Raw genomic sequence first — 26936 nt, 5'->3', positions numbered from 1 at the left:
ACTTTGGGACTGAGACCCGTGTGCTGCAGGTGGAAGTTACACCAGAACGGTTCCAGATAACGAGTTCTTCAGTAAGGGAGCTGGAACTGAAAACCCAGCGATCAGGAGATTGAGAGAGATTTTTTAAAAAAAACTGCAGGAGGAGAAACTCTGGCAGCATTTGTGTCGAGAGAAATAGAAATAATGTTGCCAGGCAGATCTGACTCTTATTGGGAACAGGAGCAGGGAGGAGATCTGATAGGGGTGCTCATAATCACACGCCATTAGGATCCATAAGGGGAAAAAAACTTCTCCCCAACTGGGGAAAGTGGTCCAAGCCAGAACACAACGATCTACAATTGCAGGAGAAAGTGAGGACTGCAGATGCTGGAGATCAGAGCTGAAAATATGTTGCTGGAAAAGCGCAGCAGGTCAGGCAGCATCCAAGGAGCAGGAGAATCGACGTTTCGGGCATGACCCCTTATTCAGGAATCCTGCAGATCTACCATTGCAGCATGGTGACACAGTGGCTCAGTGGTTAGCACGCTACCTTACAGAGCTAGCCACCTGGGTTCGATTTCACCTTCAGTGACTGTATGGAGTTTACATATTCTCCCTGTGTCTGTGTGGGTTTCCTCCCGTAGTCCAAACATGTGCAGGTTAGGTGGAATAACCCTGGGAAATTGTCCTATAGTGTTCAGGCTAGCTGAGGGGGGTTACAGAGATGGGCTGAATGGCCTGCTTTCACACTGTAAACAACAGTATGAGACAGAAGTTTTGTTTTTGCAGGAAACAGTTGCCCTGAATGTAGCACCTGCAGTGATGCCTTCAAAAATAATTTAGATCATTATCTGAAGGTGGAAGGGTTTAGGTGAATTGCTTTTTGCAAAAAGCCAGCACCGGACAACTGGCCAAAAAGTCTCCTTCAGCACTGTCGCTGTACTATTATTCTAAATGTACCCACCATTAATGTCACGATGTATATGGTGTGTTTAATATTTATTCATTGCTCAATGAGTTTCCTTACAGTAGGTCTGGAAGGAGGATGTGGACTCATGCAAAAAAAAATCTGTATTTCCACATACTTCCAGTAAGTTGTCCTCCATGTCATAAACCAGTCTGTCTGCATTTATCTTGGTTGGGCAAGTCTATAAAACTATTTGCAAATTGATAGTTTCCCACTGGAGAATCTAGTAACTGATGCAATTTCTGTATTTAGTCAGGCTGATTAGACCACATTCTGCTAAATGGGTGGCACAGTCGTTAGCACTGCTGCCTCACAGCACCAGAGACCTGGGTTCAATTCCTGCATCGGGCAACTCTCTATGTGAGTTTGCACATTCTCCCCATGTCTGCGTGGGTTTCCTGTGGGTGCTCTGGTTTCTTCCCACAATCCAAAAATGTGCAGGTCAGGTGAATTGGCCATGCTAAATTGCCCATAGTGTTAGGTGTAGGGGAATGGGTGTGGGTGGGTTGCGCTTCGGCGGGTCAGTGTGGACTTGGACCTGTTTCCACACTGTAAGTAATCTAATCTGATATGACAAATCAGCACAAAGGGGTGTACTGTATGATCATGTGTTTCTCTAACTATCTGTGTTAATTTTATATTTTCTGAGGTAGCATTTGATGCCCAGTCTTGGATGAACACGCCCAAATTTCCAGATACCTATCATGTTACAGGTATGTTCCAGGTTTATTCAGCATAATGACATTGATATCAGAAATAAAAACCAGAATCACTGGAAATATATTGCAGATTCTTCAGCACCTATCAGAATGCAAGTAGATTAACATTCTCGGATTGACCCTTCACTAGAACTTTAGAAGAGTCACATTTTTCCTCCACAGTTGCTTATGGAATTTATGAATGCTTTGAATATTTCTATTTACTTTTATATTGCCAGATTTTTTCTGTATCTCTGCATTAAGTAATTGCCTTATTAAATACATTTTCAAAGTCCTAAAGAGCTTGCGTATGTATATATGTGTCTGCATTGTGTGTGCAGCAGTGTGTGTGTCTCTGTCTGTGTCTGAATGTGTGCATTAGTGTGTGTGTGTTTCTGTCTCTGAATGTGTGCATCAGTGTGTGTGTCTCTGTTTGTGTCTGAGTGTGTGCATTAGGGCGTGTGTGTTTCTGTCAGTCTGAGTGTGTGCATCAGTGTGTGTGTGTGTCTCTGTGTCTGCATGTATGTATCAGTGTGTGTGTGTCTCTATCTGTGTCTGCATATATGCATCAGTGCATGTGTCTGTGTCTGCATGTGTGCATCAGTGTGTGTTTCTGTCAGTCTGAGTGTGTGCATCAGTGTGTGTGTGTCTCTGTCTCTGCATGTATGCATCAGTGCATGTGTCTGTCTGTCTGCATGTGTGCATCAGTGTGTGTGTCTCTGTTTGTGTCTGAGTGTGTGCATTAGGGTGTGTGTGCCTCTGTCTGTCTGAGTGTGTGCATCAGCGTGTGTGTGTGTCTCTGTGTCTGCATGTATTCATCAGTGCGTGTGTCTGTGTCTGCCTGTGTGCATCAGCGGGTGTGTGTGTCTCTGTGTCTGTGCATCAGTGTGTATGCCTCTGTGCCTGAGTGTGTGTATCAGTGTGTGTATCTCTGTCTGTTTCTGAGTGTGTGTAACAATGTATGTGTGTCTCTGTCTGTGTCTGCGTGTGTGCATCATTGTGTGTGTCTCTGTCTCTGCGTGTGTGCATCAGTGTGTGTGTCTCTGTCTGTCTGCATGTGTGCATCAGTGTGTGTGTCTCTGTGTCTGCGTGCTTGCAAGAGTGTTTGTGTCTCTGTGTCTGAATGTGCGTCAGTGTGTGTTTCTGTCTATGTCTGTGTGTGTGTCCATTATTGTGTGTGTCTCTGTGTCTGAGTGTGTTCATCAGTGTGTGTATGTCTCTGTCTGTGTCAGAGTGTGTGCGTCAGTGCGTGTGTCTCTGTCTCTGTATGTGTGCATCAGTGTGTGTGTTTCTTTCTGTAGCTGCATGTGAACGTCAGTATGTCTCTGTGAGTGCATCAGTGTGTGTGTCTCTGTCCGTGTTGGCATGTGAGCATCAGTGTGTGTGTCTCTGTCTCTGAGTGTGTGCATCAGTGTGTGTATATCTCTGTCTGACTGAGTTGCATCTGTATTTGTGTGTATCTGTCTGTGTCTGAGTGTGTGCATCAGTGTGTGTGTCTCTATGTTTGCAAGTGTGCATCAGTGCATGTATGCATCAGTGTGTGCATCTCTGTCTTTCTCTGCGTGTGTGCATCTATGCGTGTGTGTATGTCTGAGTGTGTGCGTCAGTGTATGTGTCTCTGTCTGTTTCGGAGTGTGTACATCAGTGTGTGTCTCTGTCTGTGTCTGTGTATGTGCATCAGTGTGTGTCTCTGTGTCTGCATGTATGTATCAGTGTGTGTGTCTCTGTGTCTACAAGTGTGCATCAGTGTGTGTCTCTGTGTCTGTGAGTGTGCATCAGTGTGTGTCTCTGTGTCTGCGTGTATGCATCAGTGTGTGTGTTTCTGTCTGTGGCTGCATGTGTGCATCTGTGTGTGTGTCTGCATGTGTGCATATGTGTGTGTTTTTCTGTCTATGGCTGCACGTATGCGTCAGTGTGTCTCTGTGTCTCTGTGAGTGCATCAGTGTGTGTGTCTCTGTCTATGTTGGCATGTGTGCATCAGTGTGTGTATCTCTGTCTGTGTCTGAGTGTGTGCATCAGTGTGTATGTCTGTGTCTGTATCTGCGTATGTGAATCAGTGCGTGTGTCTTTGTCTGTGTCTGAGTGTGTGTCTCTGTCTGTGCCTGCGTGTGTGCATCAGTGTGTATGTCTGTGTCTGAGTGTGCGCATCAGTGTGTGTGTGTATCAGTGTGTGTGTGTCTGTGTGTGTGTGAGTGCGCCTGTGTCTGAGTGTGTGTATCAGTCCATGTGTCTCTGTGTCTGAATGTGTGTGCATCAGTGTATGTGTCTGTGTCTGTTTGAGTGTGTGCATCAGTGTGTGTGTGTGTGTGTCTATGTCCGTGTGCGTGCATCAGTGTGTGTGTGTCTGTGCGTCTGTGTCTGTGTGCGTGTCTCTGTGTCTGAGTGTGTGCATCAGTCCGTGTTCTGTGCCTGAGTGTGTGTGCATCAGTGTGTGTGTGTCTGTGTCTGTCTGAGTGTGTGCATCTGTGTGTGTGTGTCTCTGTGTCTGCATGTGTGCATCAGTGTGTGTGTCTCTGTGTCTGCGTTTGTGCATCAGAGCGTGTGTCTCTGTCTGTTTCTATGTGTGTGCATCTGTGCATGTATCTCTGTGTCTGTGTCTGAGTGTGTGCATCTGTGTGTGTGTTTGTGTGTGTGTGTCTGTGTCTTGTCTGAGTGTGTGTGCATCCGTGTGTGTGTCTGTATTTGTCTGAGTGTGTGCATCAGTGTGTGTGTGTGTGTCTGTGTGCATCAGTGTGTGTCTCTGTCTGTGTCTGCATGTGTGTATGTGTGTGTCTCTGTGTTTCTGTCTGTGTGCATCTGTGTATGTGTGTGTGACTGTGTCTGAGTGTGTGCATCTGTGTGTGTGTCTGAGTGTGTGCATCTGTGTGTGTGCATCAGTGTGTGTGTCTGTGTCTGCATGTGTGCATTTGTGTGTGTGTGTCTCTGTGTTTCTGTCTGTTTGCATCTGTGTGTGTGTCTGTGTCTGCGTGTGTGCATCTATGCGTGTGCATGTGTGTGTATCTGTGTTTGTGTTTGTGTTCATCATCCGAGATGGTGACAGAGTAGCAGCACAGTGTGCAGGCTCCTTAGCTCAGGAGACCGAAGTCCGTCTACTCCGTTTGCTTTTTACTGTGTTTTCTCTCTGCTTGTTTAAAGGAAGTTTCCATTTATTATCTTACCTCTTGTCCAGCGATGAGGAGGCACCCAGTACTGGGTGACCAGAGGGCGGTCAGGCCTTGGCATGGCAGGTTCCAGGTTTGGTGGTCTTGTCCTGGCTTGGAAATTTCATTTTGAATATTCCGGTAGCCTGGCACGGTGATCACCTTGGCCCAGAGGGGTGGTCTCGGTTTGGCAGTCTTGTCGTGTGTGTGTGTGTGTGTGTCTGTCTGTCTGTGTGTGTCTGTCTGTCTGTCTGTCTGTGTGTGAGTGTGTGTGTGTCTGTCTGTGTGTGTGCGTAAGCAGAGAGAATCATTCACACTCTTTGTTCCCAGTGCTCCATATGAATCTGTTCCCAGTGCTCCATATGAATCTGGCCTGATCTTACTCTCTTATTTGAAGCTATGGGACGCATGGTTAACTCTTTCCCTAAGGATCAGTTTCTCAGATAAAGTGGCAGGACATTTGAAAATAGAGGTGGATAGGTTTTGCCTTCTTTTATTTTGGTTCCAGGACAGTGATTACCTTTGTCTTGTATCAATTTAAATATTTAGTCAACACCAGGAAGACATAGACTAACACCAACACGGTCAACTCCTGTTGAATTGAGAAGAAATTAAAGGATAATCCTCCTGTCCAGCTGTGGTTTGTTTGTTTCATCAATTGATATTTACTCCCGTCATACTAACTGTTTGTATGATTTTGGTTCAACAAATACTGTGTCTACTGAATAACTTTGACCATATTGTTCTTCTATTTCATTTATTTCAATCCGGTGGAATGGTAGCTCAGATCAGCCGTGGGCTTATTAAATGGCAGAATTGGCTTGAGGGGCCGAGTGGCTCACTTCAAGCCCCTTGGAAAAAGTGAGAACTGCAGATACTGGAGAGTCAGAGTCAAGAGTGTGGTGCTGGAAAAGCACAGCAGGTTAGGCAGCATCCGAGGAACAGGAAGAACAATGTTTTGGGCAGGAGTCCTTCATCAGGAATGAGTTTCAGCTCTATGTCCATTGTCCACAGGACAAATAACAATTTGATTGAGTTCTTCAGCATGCCATCTTCTGGAGGTGTCGGAGAGTGGTTTGAGGAATTATCTGGAAATATAATGTCTAAGAGCATCAAGGGTCATTGTTGGATCTGTGTATGTGCCTTAAACTGACAAAGCACTGAGTTTCTAAACTCACATTAGCCATTGGTAATTGTTACACAGAAGCCATGGGAAAGGAGAGTCAATCTGGATTTCACTCTTGACCTCCTTCAATGCCAGATCCAAGTGGAATTGGAGGTGACCAACATTTTGTTGGAGGCTTTGTAATGTTCCTTTTTTAGGTTTAACGGTTCTGACCCAGATTTCAAAGACACACAACTCAGATACCATTCCAGTTAATGTGGTACACCTTTATTGAATTACTAAGCAATAATACATACCCACAATAACATGGACTGTTGAAAGTTTCAGCTGGCAGGGGTCTGTCTCAGGTGAGCAATCCATCAAACGTTCCCCTTGGGCAGGTGATCAAACTGCTGTACCCTGGCTTCAGTCCTGAGTTGCTCTTGATGTCTTATTTTATACGTTAAATTCTAGAACTTTCCTCTACATTCACACTCACATACATACACATACTCTCTCACAGACACTCATATCACTGCGCACGCACACACACACACGTACGTTTGTGGGGTGAATTTATACTTGTAGAATTACAATTCATTTTGTTTAAAAAACTGCTTAAATCCATGTAAGATTCTGTAAATCCCTTTTTAGATTAGAATCAGTCTGAACATTGGGGCACAGACAGCCTCACACAGGGTACCTCACACCTTCAATACATTACCTGGGCCAACATGGCACCGATTGTTAAAGTTCATTGAGAATGTAACTTTAAGAAAGCTCTGGAATTTAAAAATGAAAGAACTGAAATCAGCACGTCCATTCTAAAAGATGAGAGTCTTAACAAACGATCCAGGTCTTTTCCAACATATCATTTCAGTTCCATCACACTGTAAACTTTTGCTATAAATTCTGTGTCCTACAGTCGCATGCTCCACAACCACGTGATGAAGGAGCAGCGCTCCGAAAGCTAGTGCTTCCCAATAAACCTGTTGGACTATAACCTGGTGTTGTGTGATTTTTAACTTTGTCCAATGCAGTCCAATGCTGGCACCTCCAAATCATTATTTTATAACATTTCCTTGCGATTGACTGTTTTCCATTTAAGGTAATGGCCCTTGTAATTGGTTTTAGTTACATCATTGTGGGAGGTCATCACCAGATCTATTCTCTCTGATCTCTTTCTTTAAGGTTATGCTTGAAAATGCAGGTGCAGCTGCCTGGACCGTTATCTCCATCTCCCTTATCTTTACGGTCACAGAAACAATAGGCACAGATCCCTGATAGCCCCAGCACAGTTTCAACTTGGCAAAAGGGAGGACTGCAGATACTGGAAACCAGAGTTTAGATCAGAGTGGTGCTGGAAAAGCACAGCAGGTCAGGCAGCATCCGAGGAGCAGGAAAATCGACGTTTCGGGCAAAAGCCATTCATCAGGAATAGAGCTATTCCCTCTATCCCTGATGAATTGCTTTTTGCCCAAAACGTTGCTTTTCCTGCTCCTCAGATGCTGCCTGACCTGCTGTGCTTTTCCAGCACCACTCTGATCTAAACCCCAACACAGTTTCAGCCTATTAACAAATATCCATGGCTTGACCACTTCCTTGCCATCCGGCCTTTCAGTCCTCATACCCAAAATGCCATTTGCTTTTTGGTCAGGGTACCCATTCTATCACCATGATGCAACCCAGCTCACAGGGCTTCATCACATACAGTTTCCAATCATTAATAGGAATGAGATAATAGATGCATGATTCAAAGTACATGATACAAGATTGTATGCACGTGTGTGTATTGGCCAACAACATGCAGACTTCAAAAACATAATAAATAAAGTACAGGAACCTTCATTCATAAACATTAAAAATGTCTTTATCCATTTATTTTACCTATTCACCTCGGTTAAAGTGTCAATTTTTTAAATGTAAAGAAAGAAACAATTGCATTTTTACAGCTCATACTTTGACATAGGAGGTCCGACACAGCTTTAAGCCGTGAATGTGGTGTGAGTGCACATGGAGAATGGTGGGTTGCTGAATGTCTCTTAGTTGCAAGGGAGAGGTTTGTTTGACTGTAAGAATAAACAAACTTTTTAATATTCGCAGGAATTCTGTCATTGCCATTTGCTGAGATTAAAGAGCCATTCGAAGCTTGGTACAACCTGTCTGGAAACGTCAGCCGCATTGAATACTATCATGGTACTGCTTCTGTCCCGATAGATTAACATATTGTTTCAGTTAATTAGCCTTACGTATGCATGTCAAGTCAAAGTGAATTGTTACAGTTGGAATTTTCCTGATTCTCAAGGGATTTAATTTCTGATTAAATCCATCTATTTCTATAACCTGATTATTATCTCCCTCTTTAGTTTCAGTTAAGTGAGAACAGTGATAAGGTTCTGGAACAGTGGTATGGTTCTGGAACTGCCTGACTGTGAAATGTTCCTACAATTTTTTCTTGCAAATTTAAGGATGATGCTGCATTCTGAAAGAAGTTAAAACCAGAGTTGAACTGAAAGCAACATATGCCGGAGAGCACAGTGGGTCAGGCAGCATCCATAGAGAGAGAACAAACAAACATTTCGAGTCTGGATCACTCTTCATCAGAACTGACGTGAAATGTGGAGGGGGCAGCATTTATGCCATAATTGGGGATGGGGGATTGGAACTATCAACACCCTTTCTCCCCCAGCAGTCCTACACCCCCCACACTTCACTTCAGCTCAGATGAAGAGTTATCTAGACTTGAAACATTAGCTTACTTTCTCTCCCTGGATGCTGCCTGACCCGCTGTAATCTCCAGCATTTGTTGCTGTCAGTACAGATTCCAGCATCAGTATTAATTTGTTCTGACCATCTAAGTTTAGAATTGAGTTAGATTGTGTCAAGGCTGTTAGTAGCTCATCATTATTTTTTAAAAACCTACTAGTTTTGTCAGCAAATTAATAAAGTTGTTCTAAAAGTACTGTAGCAGAAGCAGATAAAGACCAGTTCTGATTATAATATAATTCTTATATTCCAATCTCTGAAACCTTCACTGTATTGTCATTAGGGAATCAGGTTTAAAAACAGCACGTTTCTTCCAGATCAGATTAACAGAAAGGGAAAGTTGGCTTCATTGAATCCCTACAGTGTAGAAACAAGCTATTTGGTCCAACAAGTTCACACCCACCGAAAGAATATCCCGCCTAGACCCATTCCCTAACCTATTACTCTACATCTACCCCTGACTAATGCACCCAACCTACACACCCCTGAACAGTAAGGGCAATTTAGCACAGCCAATTCACCTAAACTGCGTGTCTTTGGACTGTAGGAGGAAACCCATGCAGACAATGTGCAAACTCCACACAGACAGTCACCCAAGGCTGGCATTGAACCCAGGTCTTCTGATGCTATGAGGTAGCAGTGCTAACCACTGAGCCACCATAAGTGATATGGTTTCCCAAAATAGCATTGACAATTGATCAGACGCAAGGTGGCTACTTAACTTTTCAGTTGATGAATATTTTAGGAAAATGGAGCCTTTTAGGAAAAGGAAAAAGTGTGACGATGGGAATCAGAGCAATGAGTTTGTTTAAAACCCAGCAGTTCCTGATCAAAAGCAATGTTTCAGTTTGTGTAAATTTTAATTTTATAACTTAAGAATATGAGAAATAGGCACTGGCCATTCGGCCCTTTGAACAGGGCACAGCATCCAGAATAATTATGGTTGATCTTCTTGCTCAAGTACCCTTTCTACCCCTCTCCCCTTAATTCCATGATATCCCAAATTCTCTCCCTCTCAGTCCCCAGTGAGCTCAGCAATGCTGCACCTTTCTGCAGTGGACATTTCGACAAATTCACAACCCCTGAGCAAAGAAATGTCTCCTCACCTCAATCTTAAATGCCTGTACCCTTATTTTAGAGCTGTGACTATAGAAGACACAGACATTTCAGTAGATGATCATCATAACATTCAAGTGAGATACTGTGAATCCTGGAAATGTGAAATAGGAGCAGCAAGTGTTGAATTCCTCAGCAGGTCATGCAGCACCTATGGAGAGAAAAGCAAAGTTAATGCTTCAGAGCGATGGGCTATTACTGAAATTATCAATGCCGTGTTCAAACGTACACTGGTTTTTAATCTTCCTGATTACAAATTACTTTGGAAGTGTAGCTATTTTTTAATCTTATTATAGTTCCACATGACGAAGACCCAGCAACCACGCTGTCTGTCGGAGGACGTTTGCTGAGTGGAAGCAATAGTATTGATAGTGATCTGCTCACAGCTGTCATTTACTGTTTCTCCTTTTGTTTGAATAGTTATAAATCGATTCTTTTCCATTTGACAGGTCAGGTTATAACCCTACAGCATGGGTTCGAAAAGCCAGCTGGAATTAGTTACAAGATTTCTCCAGAGACTACAGAAACGGAGATAAATGTTATCAAATGCTTCCAAATAAATGGAACTGTTGACGATCCCATCTTTCCACAGTCAGTCTTTCCAAACTTGAAGGGTTTTAAGGTAAGAGTGACAGGTGCTAAAGTTTAGAATTCAGTCAAAAATTAAAATAAAGCTATGAGAGCATCATAATGGAAAATTCTAAATGAAAACAAAAATAATATGATTAAAGGCAAGACAAGAGGAGCAGGAAAATGCAGAGGTAAATGGGAACACCAGGTGCTTGAGCAGGGAATTAGGAGGGCGGGAAGGTAATAATGGCAGAGAAGGTGTAGATGGAAAAGAAATAAAATAGGATGGGAACACAAGTTGGAGGAGTATCTGAGTGACTGAGGAAGAAATAGAGGAGAGGTGTCTCTAAATGCTAGATTTTTCAAAGCCCCTTGACCACCTCCAGAGAACAAAGTCTCAGGATGATGGGGCAGGACATTGAAAACTGAGATGTGGAGGAATTTCTTCATTTAGAGGTTGGTAAATCTTTGGAATGCTCTGTCCCAAAAGCTGTGGAGCTCAGTCGCTGATAGTGTTCAAGACTGAAATCAATGAATTTCTACTAAAGGGATTTGAAGATGGCTTAGGATAAAGGTGTGCAACTAGAAGATTAGGTGTGGTCTCATTAGATGGTGGAATGGACTCAAGGGGCTGAATGGCCTCCTTCTGTTTCTATTTCTTATGATCTCACCTCCATATTGTACTATCACCTCTCCTCGAAAAGGAAAGGACAAAAAGATAGACGATGGGGGGATTGAAAACAACCTCATCCCAACTGACCACTGTACATGAATGAATGAACACATCCAAAATGAACTCACTCACGTGAGTCTCCGTGATGTGTGGTCAATAAACTGACCTTCGTCATTTTAGCTGTTAATGTCCCGCTGCTTGCACTGACACGACAACATCTCTAGAATGTTTCCTGAACTAGGGCTTTCCAAAATGAGAGGTTATCATGTTCGGAAAAGGGGCAGCAGATTTAAGAGAGAGATGAGGAAAAATTACTTCTTCAAAAGGGTCATGAATCTATGGAATGCACTCCCCCAGAGTGCAGTGGATGCTGGGGCATTGAGTAAGTGTAAAGAGGAGGAGACGGATTTTTAATGAGTAACAGGTTGAAGGGTTTTGGAGAGTGGGCAGGCAAGTGGGGTTGAGGCCAAGATGAGATCAGCCACGATCGTATTAAATAGCAGACCAGGCTCCAGGGGCTGAATGGCCTCCTCCTGTTCCTAGTTCTTATGTTTAATGGAGAACATTATTTTATTTCTATATTTCCCAATGAACTTCAGTTAGAAGACTGCCAATATTTCCCCATGAGATTGAGAGATTCATGTTGCCATTGAAGACCCAGTTCTGAGGTAATTGTCCCTCACTACTCTAACGTCACTGTGTTCACTCGCATTTTCATTATGCTCCATATTTAGCTGACCTGCTGCAAGTGGAGACAGATTCACTTTGACACTGCTGAAAGAGGCATGGGTGAAACAATTTCCTCTGGATTGCTCACAAATTGGAAGTAATCAGCCAAGCAATAAAGCAAACAAAAAGCAGAGATCTGCCGTTACTTCGATTTTGTAGTGCAGTGAAAATCTAAAGTAGAGAAGTCCTTTATGGTGCAGGGAGTACAAATAATTCTTGATCTGTATTAAATACTAAAGAATTAAGTTAACTTTTATTATCCCATTTGTATTTATCAGCATTTGCGGTCTGATTGTGTATTTTAATGTCGATCTATTTAGTTTATAAAGGAAGAGGACTATAAAGGACAACATTGCAGTGTGTGGCAGAATATTATTTACAAAAATGAAAAGAAAAACAATTACACCATTTGGATCACCAATTCTACAAATGGTCCCATTCCAGTCCATTATGAAATGAAGGGGTATAATACGTTGTTTGGATCCCATTATGACCAATATGAATTAGATTATGGGACTGTGCACTTTGACATGGACTCAAATATCTTCGAACTTCTTGAAGGTAAAGCTTTTGAAAGATGGCTACAGATGAATATGTTGTTCAGAGATGTTGATGTTTGCAGAGAGCACTCCCCATTTGGTTATGTGGTGTATAACGACACTATCTTGCTTGAGGTTCTGTATGGACCAAAGCAAACCCCCTTCAAATAATTCCAGAAGATAGCCTCGACCCAACTTTTACCTCATTTAAAGGCAAGTGTAAGGTGCAGTGTCCACATATAATTTGATTGGTTACACTACTCGGCTTTAAGCAAAACACACTTTATTCCTAACCTACTGTTAAAATACAAATGAAAGAAAGAATAATTGATATAACTTTAACTCCATTGGAAAACTTAGTAGAATAATAGATTATTTAACTACTAAACGGCAATTGTTCCAGTATAATAACACCCCATAAACACACCCTTGACAAAGGCAAATTCAGTAAAACAGATTGTCTCACATGTGATTCTGGCAGCAGGGAGAGAGCCCAAGCTTTTAGCTGGAACAGAGAGAGGTATAGCTGCTTCTATATTCAGCTTCAAAACCGCAACAACCAAAACTCAACTAAAACCCCGTGGGAGCCAGACTCCACCCATTCATGCTGTTTCTATTGTTCAAACTTAAAAAAAAATTTTATTGTCTTGGAAGAGACAATTTGATGCCTCTGTCTTAAAACGTCTCTTCAAAAAACATGGGTGGCACGGTGGCTCAGTGGTTAGCACTGCTGCTCCACAGCGCCAGAGACCCGGGTTCAATTCTCACCTCAGGTGACTGTCTGTGTAGAGTTTGCACACGCTCCCCGTGTCTGCGTGGGTTTCCTCTGGGTGCTCCGGTTTCCTCCCACAGTCCAAAAATGTGCAGGTTAGGTGAATTGGCCATGCTAAATTGCACGAAGTGTTAGTTGTAGGGGAATGGGTCTGGATGGGTTGCTCTTCAGTGGGTTGGTGTGGGCTTGTTGGGCCGAAGGGCCTGTTTCCACATTGTAAGTAATCTAATCTAAAAAAGGATGAAATACACCTCTTAAAGCCACAGTGTCATCATAGCACTCTCAGATAGTCATCATACACTGTCACTGATGTATGAGGAGGGCAGCACTCTTCCTGTTTACCTTACTCTTGAGGTTGAGCTTAACATATGAATTTTCAAACTGTATTGAATGTTTTGAACCTTTCATTGAGCTCATTTTTACTGATTGTCTCTTCAGCATTTTCTGACCCTGAAGAATTGAAACGTAACCTGCTGTCTATTTTTAGAGTTCCAAAATTAGCAGTGTTTGGAGTCACTATGATAAAACAAAGAACTGTGCGCATAAAATAAAAACATAGTGCTGGAGAAACTCAGCAGGTCGGGCATCGTCTGTGGAAAGAGAAACAGAGTTAATGTTTTGAGTCTAATGAAGAAGCATCATTGGACTCAAACGTGAACTCAGTTTCCCTCTCTACAGATCTGTTGAGTTTTTCTAGTAATTTCTGTACTTGTGGGAACCACTACATTTGTTTTTAATATTGTCCCAAATTGGCACTCACTTGATCTATATAAGAGCAATCAGTAATTCCACACTAACTCCTACCATAGAGTCATTCATGCCGACATCATGAAATGTTTCAAAAACCAGTAACAGTGCAACAGTACAACTTTCATTCTTCAGCTTTTGTAAAGTAACAACTCCTTGTAAAGGCATTATGCGATCGCTCACATAATGAGTGTAGCTTTGGGAAGAGAACAGGAGCATGATTTGAAGGGAATATTGTGGTTCAGAGCAGCATTGATTAACCAGAAGGTAAAGACGGGAGCATGACCAAACTTGATACTTGAATATTCCAAAAACTTCAGTAGCTACGATGAATGAAGCAAGAAGGTTAGGACTGGGGAGATGTGAATTTTATTTTGTGTGCTGTTATAAAATGCCCAACAGCAATTCTTCGAAATGCTCTTGAATATTGTGTATGTCATGGTGAACCTGAACATTAGTAATTAGTAAGCTGTCAAATTTATTCATTTCTCATCAGAAAGGAAACAAAGAGCCTACAAAATACAGTCATAACATTTAAAATTAAAGAGACATACGTGTCGTTCCATTATAACACGTGTTTCATCAATGTGAATTCACTGTAACGCGATTGACGAATTGGGGCACTGTTTCTGCTGCATGAACTTATAAACGCGTGTTGGCTGTAACAGCATTATATCATCTACATGTTAAGTGCTGTTTCTAAAGCATGATTTTTCTATAATGGTGGCTCAGTTGTTAGCACTGCTGCATCATAGCACAAGGGTCCCAGGTTCGATTCCAGCCTTGGGTGACTGTCTGTGTGGAGTTTGCACATTCTCCCTGTGTCTGCGTGGGTTTCCTCCGGGTGCACCAGTTTCCTCCCACAGTCCAAAGATGTGCGGGTCAGGTGAATTGGCCTTGCTAAATTACCCGCAGTGTTAGGTACATTTGTCAGAGGGAAATGGGTCTGAGTGGGTTACTCTTCGGAGGGTTGGTGTGGATTTGTTGGGCTGAAGGGCCTGTTTCCACACTGTAGGGAATCTAATCATAATCTATAACACGGGATTCCACAAGAACGCAACCATCGCGTTATAGAAGAATTGATTGTATCTCTGACTTTCTAATGGAGAGTCTGGCATATGGTCATGCTCACTCTAATAAAACTATTGGAAACCTGAATTGATCCATTATTGATCTATTGATTTCTTTGTGACAGGTCTGCCTTGTGAAGGATTTACTGGTCCTGAAGTAGAACACAGAATCCTGGCAAATCCCATTCAGGATTTAGTTACCACAGATAAGGAAGATCAGGCTCATCGTTTGTTTCAGCATTACAAGGAGACGTTTAATAGAGACTATGAGACAGATGATGAAGAGCATGATTTGAGAAGAACCACATTTACTCACAATGTGAGGTATAGCCACTTTCACTTTCAATGAAATGGAGAGCTGTCATTTTTATTTTTAATGCTGGTTCTGAGCCCAACTATAATAAATCCCAAATAAAAATTGAAAGCACTGTGGATGCTGTAAATCAAAGACAAAAACAAAAATTGCTGGAAAAGCTCAGCAGGTCTGGCATCATCTGTGGAGAGAAATCAGAGTTAATGTTTCAGGTCCAGTGACGCTTCTCCAGAACATTCTGAGGAAGGGTCACCAGACCTGAAACGTTGACTCTGATTTCTCTCCACAGATGCTGCCAGACCTGCTGAGCTTTTTCAACAATTTCTGTTTTTGTGTTTGATAAATCCCAATACTTCCTTTCTCTGGGATACTTATGTCAGTCCATCTTGAATTTTGGCTGCGCTGATGATCTTTCGTCCTTTCACTGTTTTACTGATTCTCAGTAGACCAATCACTGCACCTTAAACACTTGCAGAAGCATTTTAAGAGGTGTTTATAAAAAGCACTTACCATACGACAATTAGACCATAATAAATGACAACAGGAGAAGGCCGTTCGGCCCCTTGAGCCAGCTCCATCATTCAGTGGGACCTGTGGTTGACCTAACATTCCTCATCTCCACTTTCGTGTGTATTCCCCATAGCCCTTGATTCCCTGACCGATGAAAAATCTATTTCAGTCATAAATACACCCAGGGACTCTGCCCCCACAGCTCACTGTGGCAAGGAGTTCCAAAGATTCACAACTCTCTGGGGGAAGAAATTCCTTCTCATCTCAGTCTTAAATTGGTGCCCCTTTATTCTGAGACTATGCCCTGTGGTCTTAGACTCTCCCATGAGGGGGAGCACCTGTCAGTATTTACCCTGTCAAGCCCTTTAAGAATCCCATCTGTTTCAATGAAATCACCTCTCATTCTTCCAAATTCCAATAAGTAGAATTGTTTCTTGTCAGTGGCAGTCACTCACTAACGATTACGGCTGTCCACCTCAGAAGCTCCGTGACACTGGTCATGGATTCTATGGCTCCTTGTGTGGCCGATGCACCCAATCCTAGAGCCACATCTCCCACCACACGTTTCCGAGAGATGGAATTGGTGCCTGGTCTGGAGATCATTCCTTTTCTGTTCTTCCTCTTGCTGGCGGATGTTCTTGAAGAATTGTGTCTCTTCATACAGGAGTTTCTTCTAAATCAGTTTCTTCTGAATGAGGGTCTCCCATGTGTTGACATCATGTTTTGGGCGGCACGGTGGCACAGTGGTTAGCACTGCTGCCTCACAGCGCCGGAGACCCGGGTTCAATTCCCGCCTCAGGCGACTGACTGCGTGGAGTTTGCATGTTCTCCCCGTGTCTGCGTGGGTTTCCTCCGGGTGCTCCAGTTTCCTCCCACAATCCAAAGATGTGCAGGTTAGGTGAATTGGCCATGCTAAATTGCCCGTAGTGTTAGGTAAGGGGTAAATGTAGGGGTATGGGTGGGTTGTGCTTCGGCGGGTCGGTGTGGACTTGTTGGGCCGAAGGGCCTGTTTCCACACTGTAATGTAATCTAATCTAATCTAATCAATGTTATGTTTCTTGAGGGGGTCTTTCAAAAGATTCCTATCTCCTCCTTTCAGTCGAGTGCCTTCCTTGAGCCTGGTGAGGAAGCTTTGTTCTGGCAGTCAGAACTCAGGCATCTTAAACACATGGCTGTCACAGAGTCACAGAAACATACAGCACAGAAACAGACCCTTCAGACTCTATGAGGGATCATGCTTCCAACAAAATAACATATTTCCTTAATGGGACCAGAACTGCTCACAGTATTCCAGGCGTGGTCTGACCAGCGGCCTGCACCTTCAGAGAGCTGGCAAGTTCTCCCTGGTGTCCTTACTGATATCTCTCTCTCAATCAGAATCATTAAAGCAAATTACCCTGTTCATTAGCACTTTTTTCACTGGAATTTAGAAGAATGAGAGGAGATTGCAGAGAAACCTATACAATTCTAACCGGACGAGACAGGATAAACTTAGGAAGGGAGTCGAGAAGCAGGGGTCAGAGGCTGAGGGTATTTAGGCCATTTAGAACTGAGATGAGGAGACACTCATTCACCCAGAGAGTGCTAAGACTGTGGAATTCTCTGCTACGGAATGCAGTCGAGGCCAAAACATTGAATGCTTTCAAGAAGGAGTTAGATATAGTTTTTTTGGATTAAACAGGTATGGCGTTACTGAGTTGGATGATCATACTGAATGGTGGAACAGTCTTGAAGGGCCGAATGGCGTGCTCCTACTCCTGTTTTCAATGTTTCTATGTGTTATGTTTTGTGAGATTTTGACATGTGTCATTACAAGTTTAGTCTTTACAAATATCAACACTTCAAAAAAAAAGGTTATTCTCTTTCGAGCAATTTGACACACCATGTGGTTGTGAAAAGGCAAGTTTCTTCACTTTAATTTCACCAAAGATCCAATAAAATGTGAGTCTGGAGAATGAACTTTTATTTACATAGTGTTTTAGGACAACCTACAGATTCCTTTTGAAATGCAGTCAGAATAGTTATGCAGATCAACAAAAGGTTAATGCTACACATCTGGAAGACATTGTCTCATCCTACCACTCCCCCCGCCCCAACTTCCACAAATAATCAAAATCAATGGAGCACCACTGGACAATGTGGGCTAATCCACATAGAGGCAGCAGGGCAGTCTGCTTTGGGAATGTGTCTGAGATATGTGCAATGTACAGTAGACACCTCAAATCCTGAGGGAAATACCACTTGTGATGCAAAATCCTACAAATCCACTGTAAGGGTAGACGCTCCCTTGTCAGTGTCCTCTCTCAGGGCCAATGTCCTCAGCATCAAGGCACTGGGTTAATGTCAATCAGCTGCATTCGACAGGCCACATCCTCTGGATGCCTGACGCAGGACTCCAACACAAGTTCTCCATTCCAAGCTTCACAGGGAAACCAGTTACCTGGAGGGCAGAGGAAATGCTTCAAGAATATCCTCAAAACTTTCCTGAGAAAATCCAGAATCCCACACTGACCCTTAGGAATCTCCCACCTGAGGCCTCCCAAATGAGAGAAGAATCATCTGTGAAGGAGTGAGCCATCTTGAATGTCTCCTTCAAGCTGGGTTGGTGAGCACATGCACTGTGGAAGGAGTGTGTGAAAAGTCATCCTTAATCCTGAGGGACTCCCTAAGAAGGTGAAGAAGAATATTACATTCAAAAAAGTTTTAAAAAGAATCAATAACTGATCGGCCAGATAAGAATAAACAGTCTGGTAGCGTTGCTGGAGAAACCTTCACAACAGGAACTGTATACTCATCCACATGGAATCCCTTGAAGGCTGCCTCAATGGGATAATGCAGCTTTAACTGAAAAGCAACATTTTCAACATTACAGCGTCCTCCATTAGCATTAAGAAATGTCAGCTCAAGGCCACAATGAGACTTAAAGCCAGACTCACAGATAAAAGGACTCCTGGTGGGCACAGTGATCCATAACTGCAGAATGATGAGATGTTTGTGTTCACATGCCCCACCCACATGCTGAGCCTAAGATAAAGCTGCAATCTACCATAGTTCAAAACTACGTTTCCAGTGGAACATTGTAAATGAAACCTCTCCACGTGAGAAGGACATTACATACTGACAGAGACGTTGGCCAGGGAACAAAGTGGTGCTTTGAAGTGACAGACAACTGGAAGCTCATGGCTATTTATGCAAACAGAACATAGGTGTTCCACAAAGCGATTGCCCAGTCTGCGCTTCGTTTCCCCAGTGTAGAGGAGACCACATTGTGAGCAGCGAATGCAGTCGACTAGATTGAGTGAAGTACAGGTTAACACTGGTTCACTGAAAGGTGTGTCTGGGCCCTTGATACTGAGGAGGGAAACAGGCAGCTGTTACACCTTCTGCATTTCAAGGAAGGATGCCGTGGGGCTGTGGGGTGGGGCGAGGTGTTGGGAGTGAAGGAGGAGTGGACCAGTGTGTCCCAGAGGGAATGGTCCTTTTAAAAGGCTGACAAGAGAGGGGATGGGAATATATGTCTGGTGATGTCATCTGCTGAAACTGGCAGAAATGAACCTCTGGATGTGGATGCTGGTGGGATGGTAGGACAAAGTGCAGTCAGTTCAGATGGAGATAAGTTGGAATTGCTGAGGGGGGCAGAGAAATTGAGGCAACCAATTCACATCACCAGTTCTCAATAAACAGGTTAAGGTCAGGTAAAAGGTCAGAGGGAAGGGTCCAGGTGGAGGGAGAGTGTTGGAGATGGGTGAAGGGATATCTGGGATGGGAAGGAGACTCTCGTCTGAAGAAATGGGCACGGAGATGGTAGGTGATGGAAGATGTGTTCAATGTCATGTTGTGTCTGAAATTCTTTATGATGGGGATGCAGAGGGATAAAGCTGAGCCCTTTGCTAAGTACAGAACGTTCAGTATCGAAGAGCGGAAGGTCGGGGAGGATAGTAAGTACATGGCAGGAGACGGCATTGGGAAAGGGGATGGAGTCAGGGAAGAGGAGGAGAGAAAGGTTCTGGAGGGCTGTAGGTATCTCTGAGTTGTTGCATCTTGTGTTCCTTTACACATGAAAGAAAGAAAAAATGTTTCTTGTTAGCACAGCGAGTGAACCAGAGAATGAAGTGGAACATGGGAGCAGTGCAGCTCTAAGCCAGCGTGAGGCGATGTTGTTGGAGAGAGGGTGAGAGTGTGTACATGATGATGCATGGCACTGAGTGTGGCTCTCAGGATGTGTTGAGAGCAGCTGTCTGAGCGACACTGAACATCGTGAGATCCCTGGAATCCTGGGTGGATTGAAAACATGAGGGATGGATCTTGAGTTGGAATCCATGTGGGGTGAGTCTGAGTCTCTAAGGGCAGTCACTAAGGAACAGGGCATGGCTGTGGAAACGAGTTTTAGCAAATACCTGGTCAAATACCAGGAGCGATGGTGAACTAGAAAAAAGATTGGAATGAAAATCCTGTTGGAGAGAGAAGCAGATCTTCACCAAGATGGGCACACCTGAAAGGAGTGTGGCAGAGAGGTAAGCACTTAAAATAAAATAAAGAGCTGCAGATGCTGGAATTCTGAAACAAAAACAGAAATTGCTGGAGAAACTCAGCAGGTCAGGCAGCATCTGTGGAGAGAGAAACTGAGTTTCAAGTCCGATGGTAGAATCCAGTTTACAAACAGTGAGAGAAAATACAATTGTATTATTGATATCATAGCTTTGAGAGAGAAAGCAATTAATAATGTTGTGGCAGAATGGCAATGTCACTGAACTTGTAACCTGGGGACTCAAGCATAATGCTTTGGAGACCGAGGTTCACATCCCCAGTATATCAGGTAGAATTTTAATTCAGCTGATAAATTTGGAAGGTAAAGCTAATTGCAGTGATGGTAACCATGAAGCTGTTGCTGATTGTTAATCAAAACCCATCTACATCACGAATCTTCTGGAAAGGAAATCTGCTATCCTTACCTGGTCTGGCCTTCATGTGATGCCAGACCCACAATAAACTGCTTATTCTCAACTATCCTCTGAAGTGGCCTAGCAGGGCAATTAGGGATTGGCAACAAATGCTGGTCTTGCTGGTGATGGCCACATACAATGAGTAAATGTAGGCAGGTATAGTAAGCAATTGTTTAAACATCCAATGCTATGTTCCGATGACTGCTCCATCTGGTCACTCTGATAATGTAGTAGTCAATGCCACAAGGTAACAGTTTTATTTATTTGATTTTAAGGTACATCCATTCAATGAATCGAGCAAACCTAACCTATAAATTGGAAGTTAACCATCTAGCTGACCGTACTGTGGCTGAGACAGCAGCAATGAGAGGACGGCTGAAGAGAACCTTACAAGATAACGGGCAGTCTTTTCCGACAGATCAGTACATATCCATTGTTGTCCCTCTGAGTGTAGACTGGAGACTGTACGGTAGGTGGGTCTATTCCCTGTGAGTGAAGAGTTGTTGAGGATTATACAATATGACAAGCTGATTGACTTGAACTATCCAGTGTCTGTTGATCTTTCTTCGACTCCTCTGCTCCCACACATCCCTCCACCACAACTCCACCTCCCCACTAACCCAATGAAAAGAACTAAACTCAGTAACTTCGATGCTGCCTTTAGCCTTGAAGCAAAAGATCTAACTGTCCATTTAACCAACAGGTAAAACCATAGCACCAATTTGTGTTTGTTTCAGATCCTTAACAATTGAAGGTATTTCAGAGGAGCAATGACCAATTGCAAGATGTTAGGATGATGACCAATACCTCACTCAGAGAGATAGATTTTAAGCACTGTCTTAAAGAAACAGAAATAAAAAGGTGAACAGTTTTATGAGGCAATTCTAGAGTCACTACAGATTGGAAGCAGGCCATTTAACTCATTGAGTCAATACTGACCCTCTGAAGACCATCCTACCAGACCCAACCCATCCCTGTATCTCTTTATTTCCCAAGTCCAATTCACCTAACCTCCAAGTCTTTGAACTGTGGGAGGAAACCCATGCAGACACGGGGAGAACATGCAAACTCCACACAGACAGTCACCCAAGGGTGGAATCAAACCTGGATCCCTGGTGCTGTGAGGCAGCAGTGCTAACCACTGAGCCACCATGCCAACCTTTCAGGAATTTTTAATAGCACAAATAAATCACGAATATTCGAAAGCGGTCAGAATTAAAGAAACTTTGCTATCTCCGAGGTTCGTGAAGCAGAGGTGTCAAGGGTGTGGAAGAATTTGAAAGTAAGGATGCAAATTCATAAATGTAAAACAGCTGGCACACTGATCTGTGAGATCAGTATAAAAGGTAAAGTCAAACTAAGATGTATAATGCTAAGCTGACCAGAAATGCCAAAGATGATGATGGTAGAAATGTTAACAGTATGTGGTCAAAGATTTCTGAGTTAATTATCCATAATGTTTTGTAATTAAAATATCTTTTGGGGGAAAATGTTTTTCTCACCAGAAGTGTACTTTAAAAAAAAATAAAAGGTAAAGTCAAACACGACTGCAGTTAGGCGGTAGTGTGGGGGTAATGGGGGGAAAAAAGAAAAAAAAAAGGTAAAGTCAGACTGGCCCATACTGCTGCTGTCTCAGTAGAGACAGAGACAACTGATAGTGATTTAACCTGAGGGTCACTATGCCTCAGATGAGGGGAGAGGTTGAGAAGGAACATGATAACCTCAGCTGGTGTGGGAATTAAACCCAAGTACAGAAAGTAACAGTTTTGTACGAGCTGTCGGTCCTGTGCAGTAGCAATAAATAAGACTACTGTAGCAGTAGAAGATTAGAATAAATTCAGTACCTCCTTTATTTACACATTATTTAATTGGCAATTTAAATTCAACTTATAATAGGAACAAAATAGGAAATCTTTGTGAAATTCTTCCTGTCAAGTCCTCAGCTCTCAATTATTATCTTCCAACAATGGAAAATAAAACATCACTTTTTCCACCCTATGTGATGTTAATTCAACTAAGACACACTTTCCCATTCAACATACTGACCAGTCACTCAGGTTTTTGATGAAGGGCTTATGCCCGAAATGTCAACTCTCCTGTTTCTTGGATGCTGTCTGACCGGCTGTGCTTTTCCAGTGCCACACTTTTTGACTCTGATCTTCAGCATCTGCTGTCCTCACTTTGTCCTAGTCACTCCAAGGTGTCCAGCAATGCCAAAGGATGTAAGTCCATCGTTACCATCCATACCATTACATGCATTGCTGTTTACTCAACATGTTTCAGTCCCTACTTCATGGGTCCTGGCAATACTCCAGCAATAGTACAAAAAAACTTGTTCCAGGGCTAGGTTCTCAGCCAAGATATTCAGGTACAGCTACAACACTGCATTTACCTGAGAATGTGGAAAATTGCTCAGGTGTGTCCTGTACATAAAAAAATGGGACAAATCCAAGTAATTCTCATGAGCCTCATGGATCTACTCTCAATTACCAATAAGGTTAACAGTGCTATCAAGTGGCATTTGCTGCATAATAAACCTGCTCACCAAGTTGACACTGCTCCTGACCTCATTACAGACTTGGTCCAGACATGGACAAAAGAGCTAAATTGCAGAGGTGTGCTGAGAGAGACTCCCCAGTTATCAAGACAGCCTTTGACCCAATGTGACATCAAGGATCCAGAACAAGACTGGAGTCAGTGGGAATGAGGGGAATCCCTCCACTGTTTAGAGTCATACCCAACACAAAAGAAGATGGTCGTGGTCGTGAGAGATCAATGATCTCAGCTCCAGGACATCTCTGCAAGAGTTCCTCAGGGTAGTGTCTGAGGCCTGACCATCTTCAGCTGCTTCATCAATGACCTTCCTCCATCGTAAGGTCAGAATTGGGGATGCTTGTCGATGAATGTACAATGTTCAGCACCATTTACTACTCCTCAGGTACTGAAGCAGTCCATGCAGGTATACAGTAAGACCTGGAAACATCCAAGTTTGGACTGATTAGTGCTAAGCAACATGTGTGTGAGACAAGTGGCAAGCAATAGCTATTTCAAACAAGAGAGAATCTAACCATCACTCTTTGAATTTCAATGGCATGTCCGTTACTAAATCCCCACTTCCAACTTCCTTTTTGTGACCTTTTCATGAGCACTCCCAAATCCCTTTGTGATGAAACTTTCTGCAGTTTTTATCCATTTAAATAATATTGAGCTCCTCTATTCTTCTTGCCAAGGTGTGTAACCTCAAATTTTCCCATGTTATACTTCATCTGCCAAGATTTTTCCCACTGGCTTAACCTGTCTGTATCCCTCTGCAGACTCTTTCCATTATCTTCACCATTGATTTTCCCACCTATTTTAGTGTCATCTACAAACTTGGCTATAATATATTCACCTCTTTACCTCAATCATTAATATATTGTCAATAATTGTGATCCCAGAGCAGCTCCCTGTGGCACTCCATTAGTTGCAATTGCTATCCTGAAAATGTTCCCATTATCCCATCTCTCTGTCTTCTATGAGTTAATCAATTCTTTATCCATGCTAATACACAGCTGGAATAATAAATAGCCTAATGTGTGGTACTTTATCAAATGCACTCTGGAAATTCAAAATATATCTACAGGTTCGCCTTTATCTATCCTGGTTGTTAACTCTTCAAAGAATTCAAAAAAAATTTAACAGGTATGATTTCCCCTTCATGAAGTCATGCTAACTCTGCTTGATTATATAATGCATTTCTAAATGTTCAGCTATTATATCCTTTATCACAGATTATAACATTCTCCCACTGACAGATGATAATTACACGGCCAATAGTTACCTGTTTTTTTATCTCCCTCCCCTTTGAAATAAAGGTGTTACACTGGTAATGTTACAATCACATTCCTGATGAAGGACTTATGCCCAAAATGTTGACTGTCCTGCTCCTCGGATGCTGCCTGACCTGCTGTGCTTTTCCAGCACTACACTCTCAATTTTGATCTCCAGCATCTGCAGTGCTCACTTTCTCCATTTTTATAATTAAGCCTATTTTTCAACTGACTCATTTATAAAAATGTTGGTTTTGTTATCTCTCAACTAGACATTGTCTTAATTGTGTATTTCATTGGAATTTGAATGCAAATGACTCACTCCAGACTTATTTGGACTTGCTTGTTTCAGTGTTGAAAATTGTGACCTTGTGAACACCGTAGTTAGTTCATATTGCTAAATGCTGTAGTACAAATACATAGCTTTTGGTGGTGCTGTGGGCTATTATAAATCACTGGAGGGAAGAATTGAATTTACACAATGACACATTCTCATGCCAGCCTGAAATGACTCACCATCATTGAATTAAATTTGAACTGCAGTCACTGTTATCATATTGGCACATGCAGCAACTAATGTGCAGATGACAAAATCTTGTGACTAATTGGAATGAGCTGCCAGAGGAAAAGGTGGAGGTTGGTACAACTGCAACATTTAAAAGGCATTTGGATGGGTATATGAATAGGAAGGGTTTGGAGGGATATGGGCCAGGTGCTGGAAGGTGGAATTAGATTGGGTTGGGATGTCGAGTCGGCATGGATGGGTTGGACCGAGAGGTCTGTTTCTGTGCTGTACATCTCTGTGGCTCTCTATGACTCTATAACAATGAGGTGGATGAAGGGTTAATGAGGTTTCATATTGTTCAGGGGATACCATCCTTTCTCAAAGTGTACCAAGGCTTTCTTTTCCTTTCATGGGTGTCCCTGGCTGGGCCATTATTTATTGCCCATCCCTATCTTCCCATGAAAAGATGGCGGAGGGGGAGCTGCTACCTGGAACTGCGGCAGTCCATATGGTTTACACACACCCACAGTGCCTCTTACAGCCACTACAGCAATTGGCCAAGGCCTTAGCTTCATGTCTCCTCTAAAAAAAAGTAGCTGTGGCAACACTGCATTCCTGCAGCACTGCACTGACATGCCTGCAACATCCAGCACCTCGCAGACTTCACCAATGTTTCCAAACTTCAACAAACACTAAAACTTTCCCAAACTCAGCCTGAGCCAGTAAAGCATAAAAAATGACAAACCTGCAATTTAAGCAGCTTGGAGTGGGGGTTGGGAGAGGGCTGTGTGCACATGCAGTTGGATGTATTTAAGAGAAAGTGTTAATCAGACCCACAAGCTCAAAAGCAGTAGGTCAAGCATCAAGTCAGCATTTGGCACTAACTAACAGCACAACCTTTCTAGTTTCTATCTTTCTGAGCGCACATACCAGTCCCACACCAACACCGTCAATCATAAAATGCACAAGAGATACCAGAAGGTACAATGGATTCTGTGTTTTTCCACATTCTTCTCCTGATTCCTGTATGTCACGACTGATAGAGGAAGAGAAATTAGATTGATTAGGGCTTTATTCACTGGAGTTAGAGGCATGAGGGGGGATCTCATAGAAATCTGTAAAATTCTAATGAGACTAGACAGACTAAATGTAGGATGGATGTTCCCAATGAGCAGGGAGCCTCAACCAGGACTCACAGCCTAAGGATACGGGGTAGGCCTGTTATGACTGAGATGAGGAGAAATGTCTTCAGCCAGAGAGTGGTGGGTCTGGAATTCTCTGCCACAAAGTAGTTCAGGTCTAATATTGAATGGGTTCAAGAAGGAGTTCGATTTAGTTATAGACTCATAGAGATGTACAGCATGGAAACAGACCCTTCGGTCCAACCCATCCATGCCGACCAGATATCCCAACCCAATCTAGTCCCACCTGCCAGCACCTGGCCCATATCCCTCCAAACCCTTCCTATTCATATACCCATCCAAATGCCTCTTAAATGTTGCAATTGTACCAGCCTCCACCACATCCTCTGGCAGCTCATTCCATACACTACTCTGCGTGAAACAGCCTCAGCCTGTTCAGCCTCTCCCTGTAGCTCAAATCCCCTTAGGTCTCTTTTATAATTTTCTCCTCTCACCCTAAACCTATGCCCTCCAGCTCTGGACTCCCCGATCCCAGGGAAAAGACTTTGTCTATTTATCCTATCCATGCCCCTCATAATTTTGTAAATCTCTATAAGGTCACCCCTCAGCCTCCGACGCTCCAAGGAAAACAGCCTCAGCCTGTTCAGCCTCTCCCTGTAGCTCAAATCCTCAAACCCTGGCAACATCCTTGTAAATCTTTTCTGAACCTTTTCAAGTTTCACAACATCTTTCCGATAGGAAGGAGACCAGAATTGCGCGCAATATTCCAACAGTGGCCTAACCAATGTCCTGTACAGCTGCAACATGACCTCCCAACTCCTGTACACAATACTCTGACCAATA

At 43.0% G+C, this 26936-nt stretch overlaps 1 protein-coding gene across 1 annotated transcript in view; it reads left to right on the top strand.

Annotated features, from left to right (window-relative positions):
- Nucleotides 1-26936, top strand: part of LOC122563473 (digestive cysteine proteinase 2-like) — a 47562-nt gene that overhangs the window by 261 nt on the left and 20365 nt on the right. Inside the window, exons 2-7 of the mRNA XM_043717226.2 lie at nt 1600-1659; nt 7993-8085; nt 10221-10393; nt 12064-12304; nt 14997-15195; nt 20913-21106. Of these exons, the coding sequence (XP_043573161.2) occupies nt 1600-1659; nt 7993-8085; nt 10221-10393; nt 12064-12304; nt 14997-15195; nt 20913-21106 (960 nt within the window). The remainder of the gene's footprint in view (nt 1-1599; nt 1660-7992; nt 8086-10220; nt 10394-12063; nt 12305-14996; nt 15196-20912; nt 21107-26936) is intronic.

The sequence above is a fragment of the Chiloscyllium plagiosum genome, unplaced genomic scaffold (assembly GCF_037043375.1).
Source record: "Chiloscyllium plagiosum isolate Xiang-an unplaced genomic scaffold, Cpla_swu_hap1 HiC_scaffold_30, whole genome shotgun sequence".
NCBI lineage: Eukaryota > Metazoa > Chordata > Chondrichthyes > Orectolobiformes > Hemiscylliidae > Chiloscyllium > Chiloscyllium plagiosum.
This window is presented reverse-complemented; position numbering and strand designations above follow the sequence as displayed.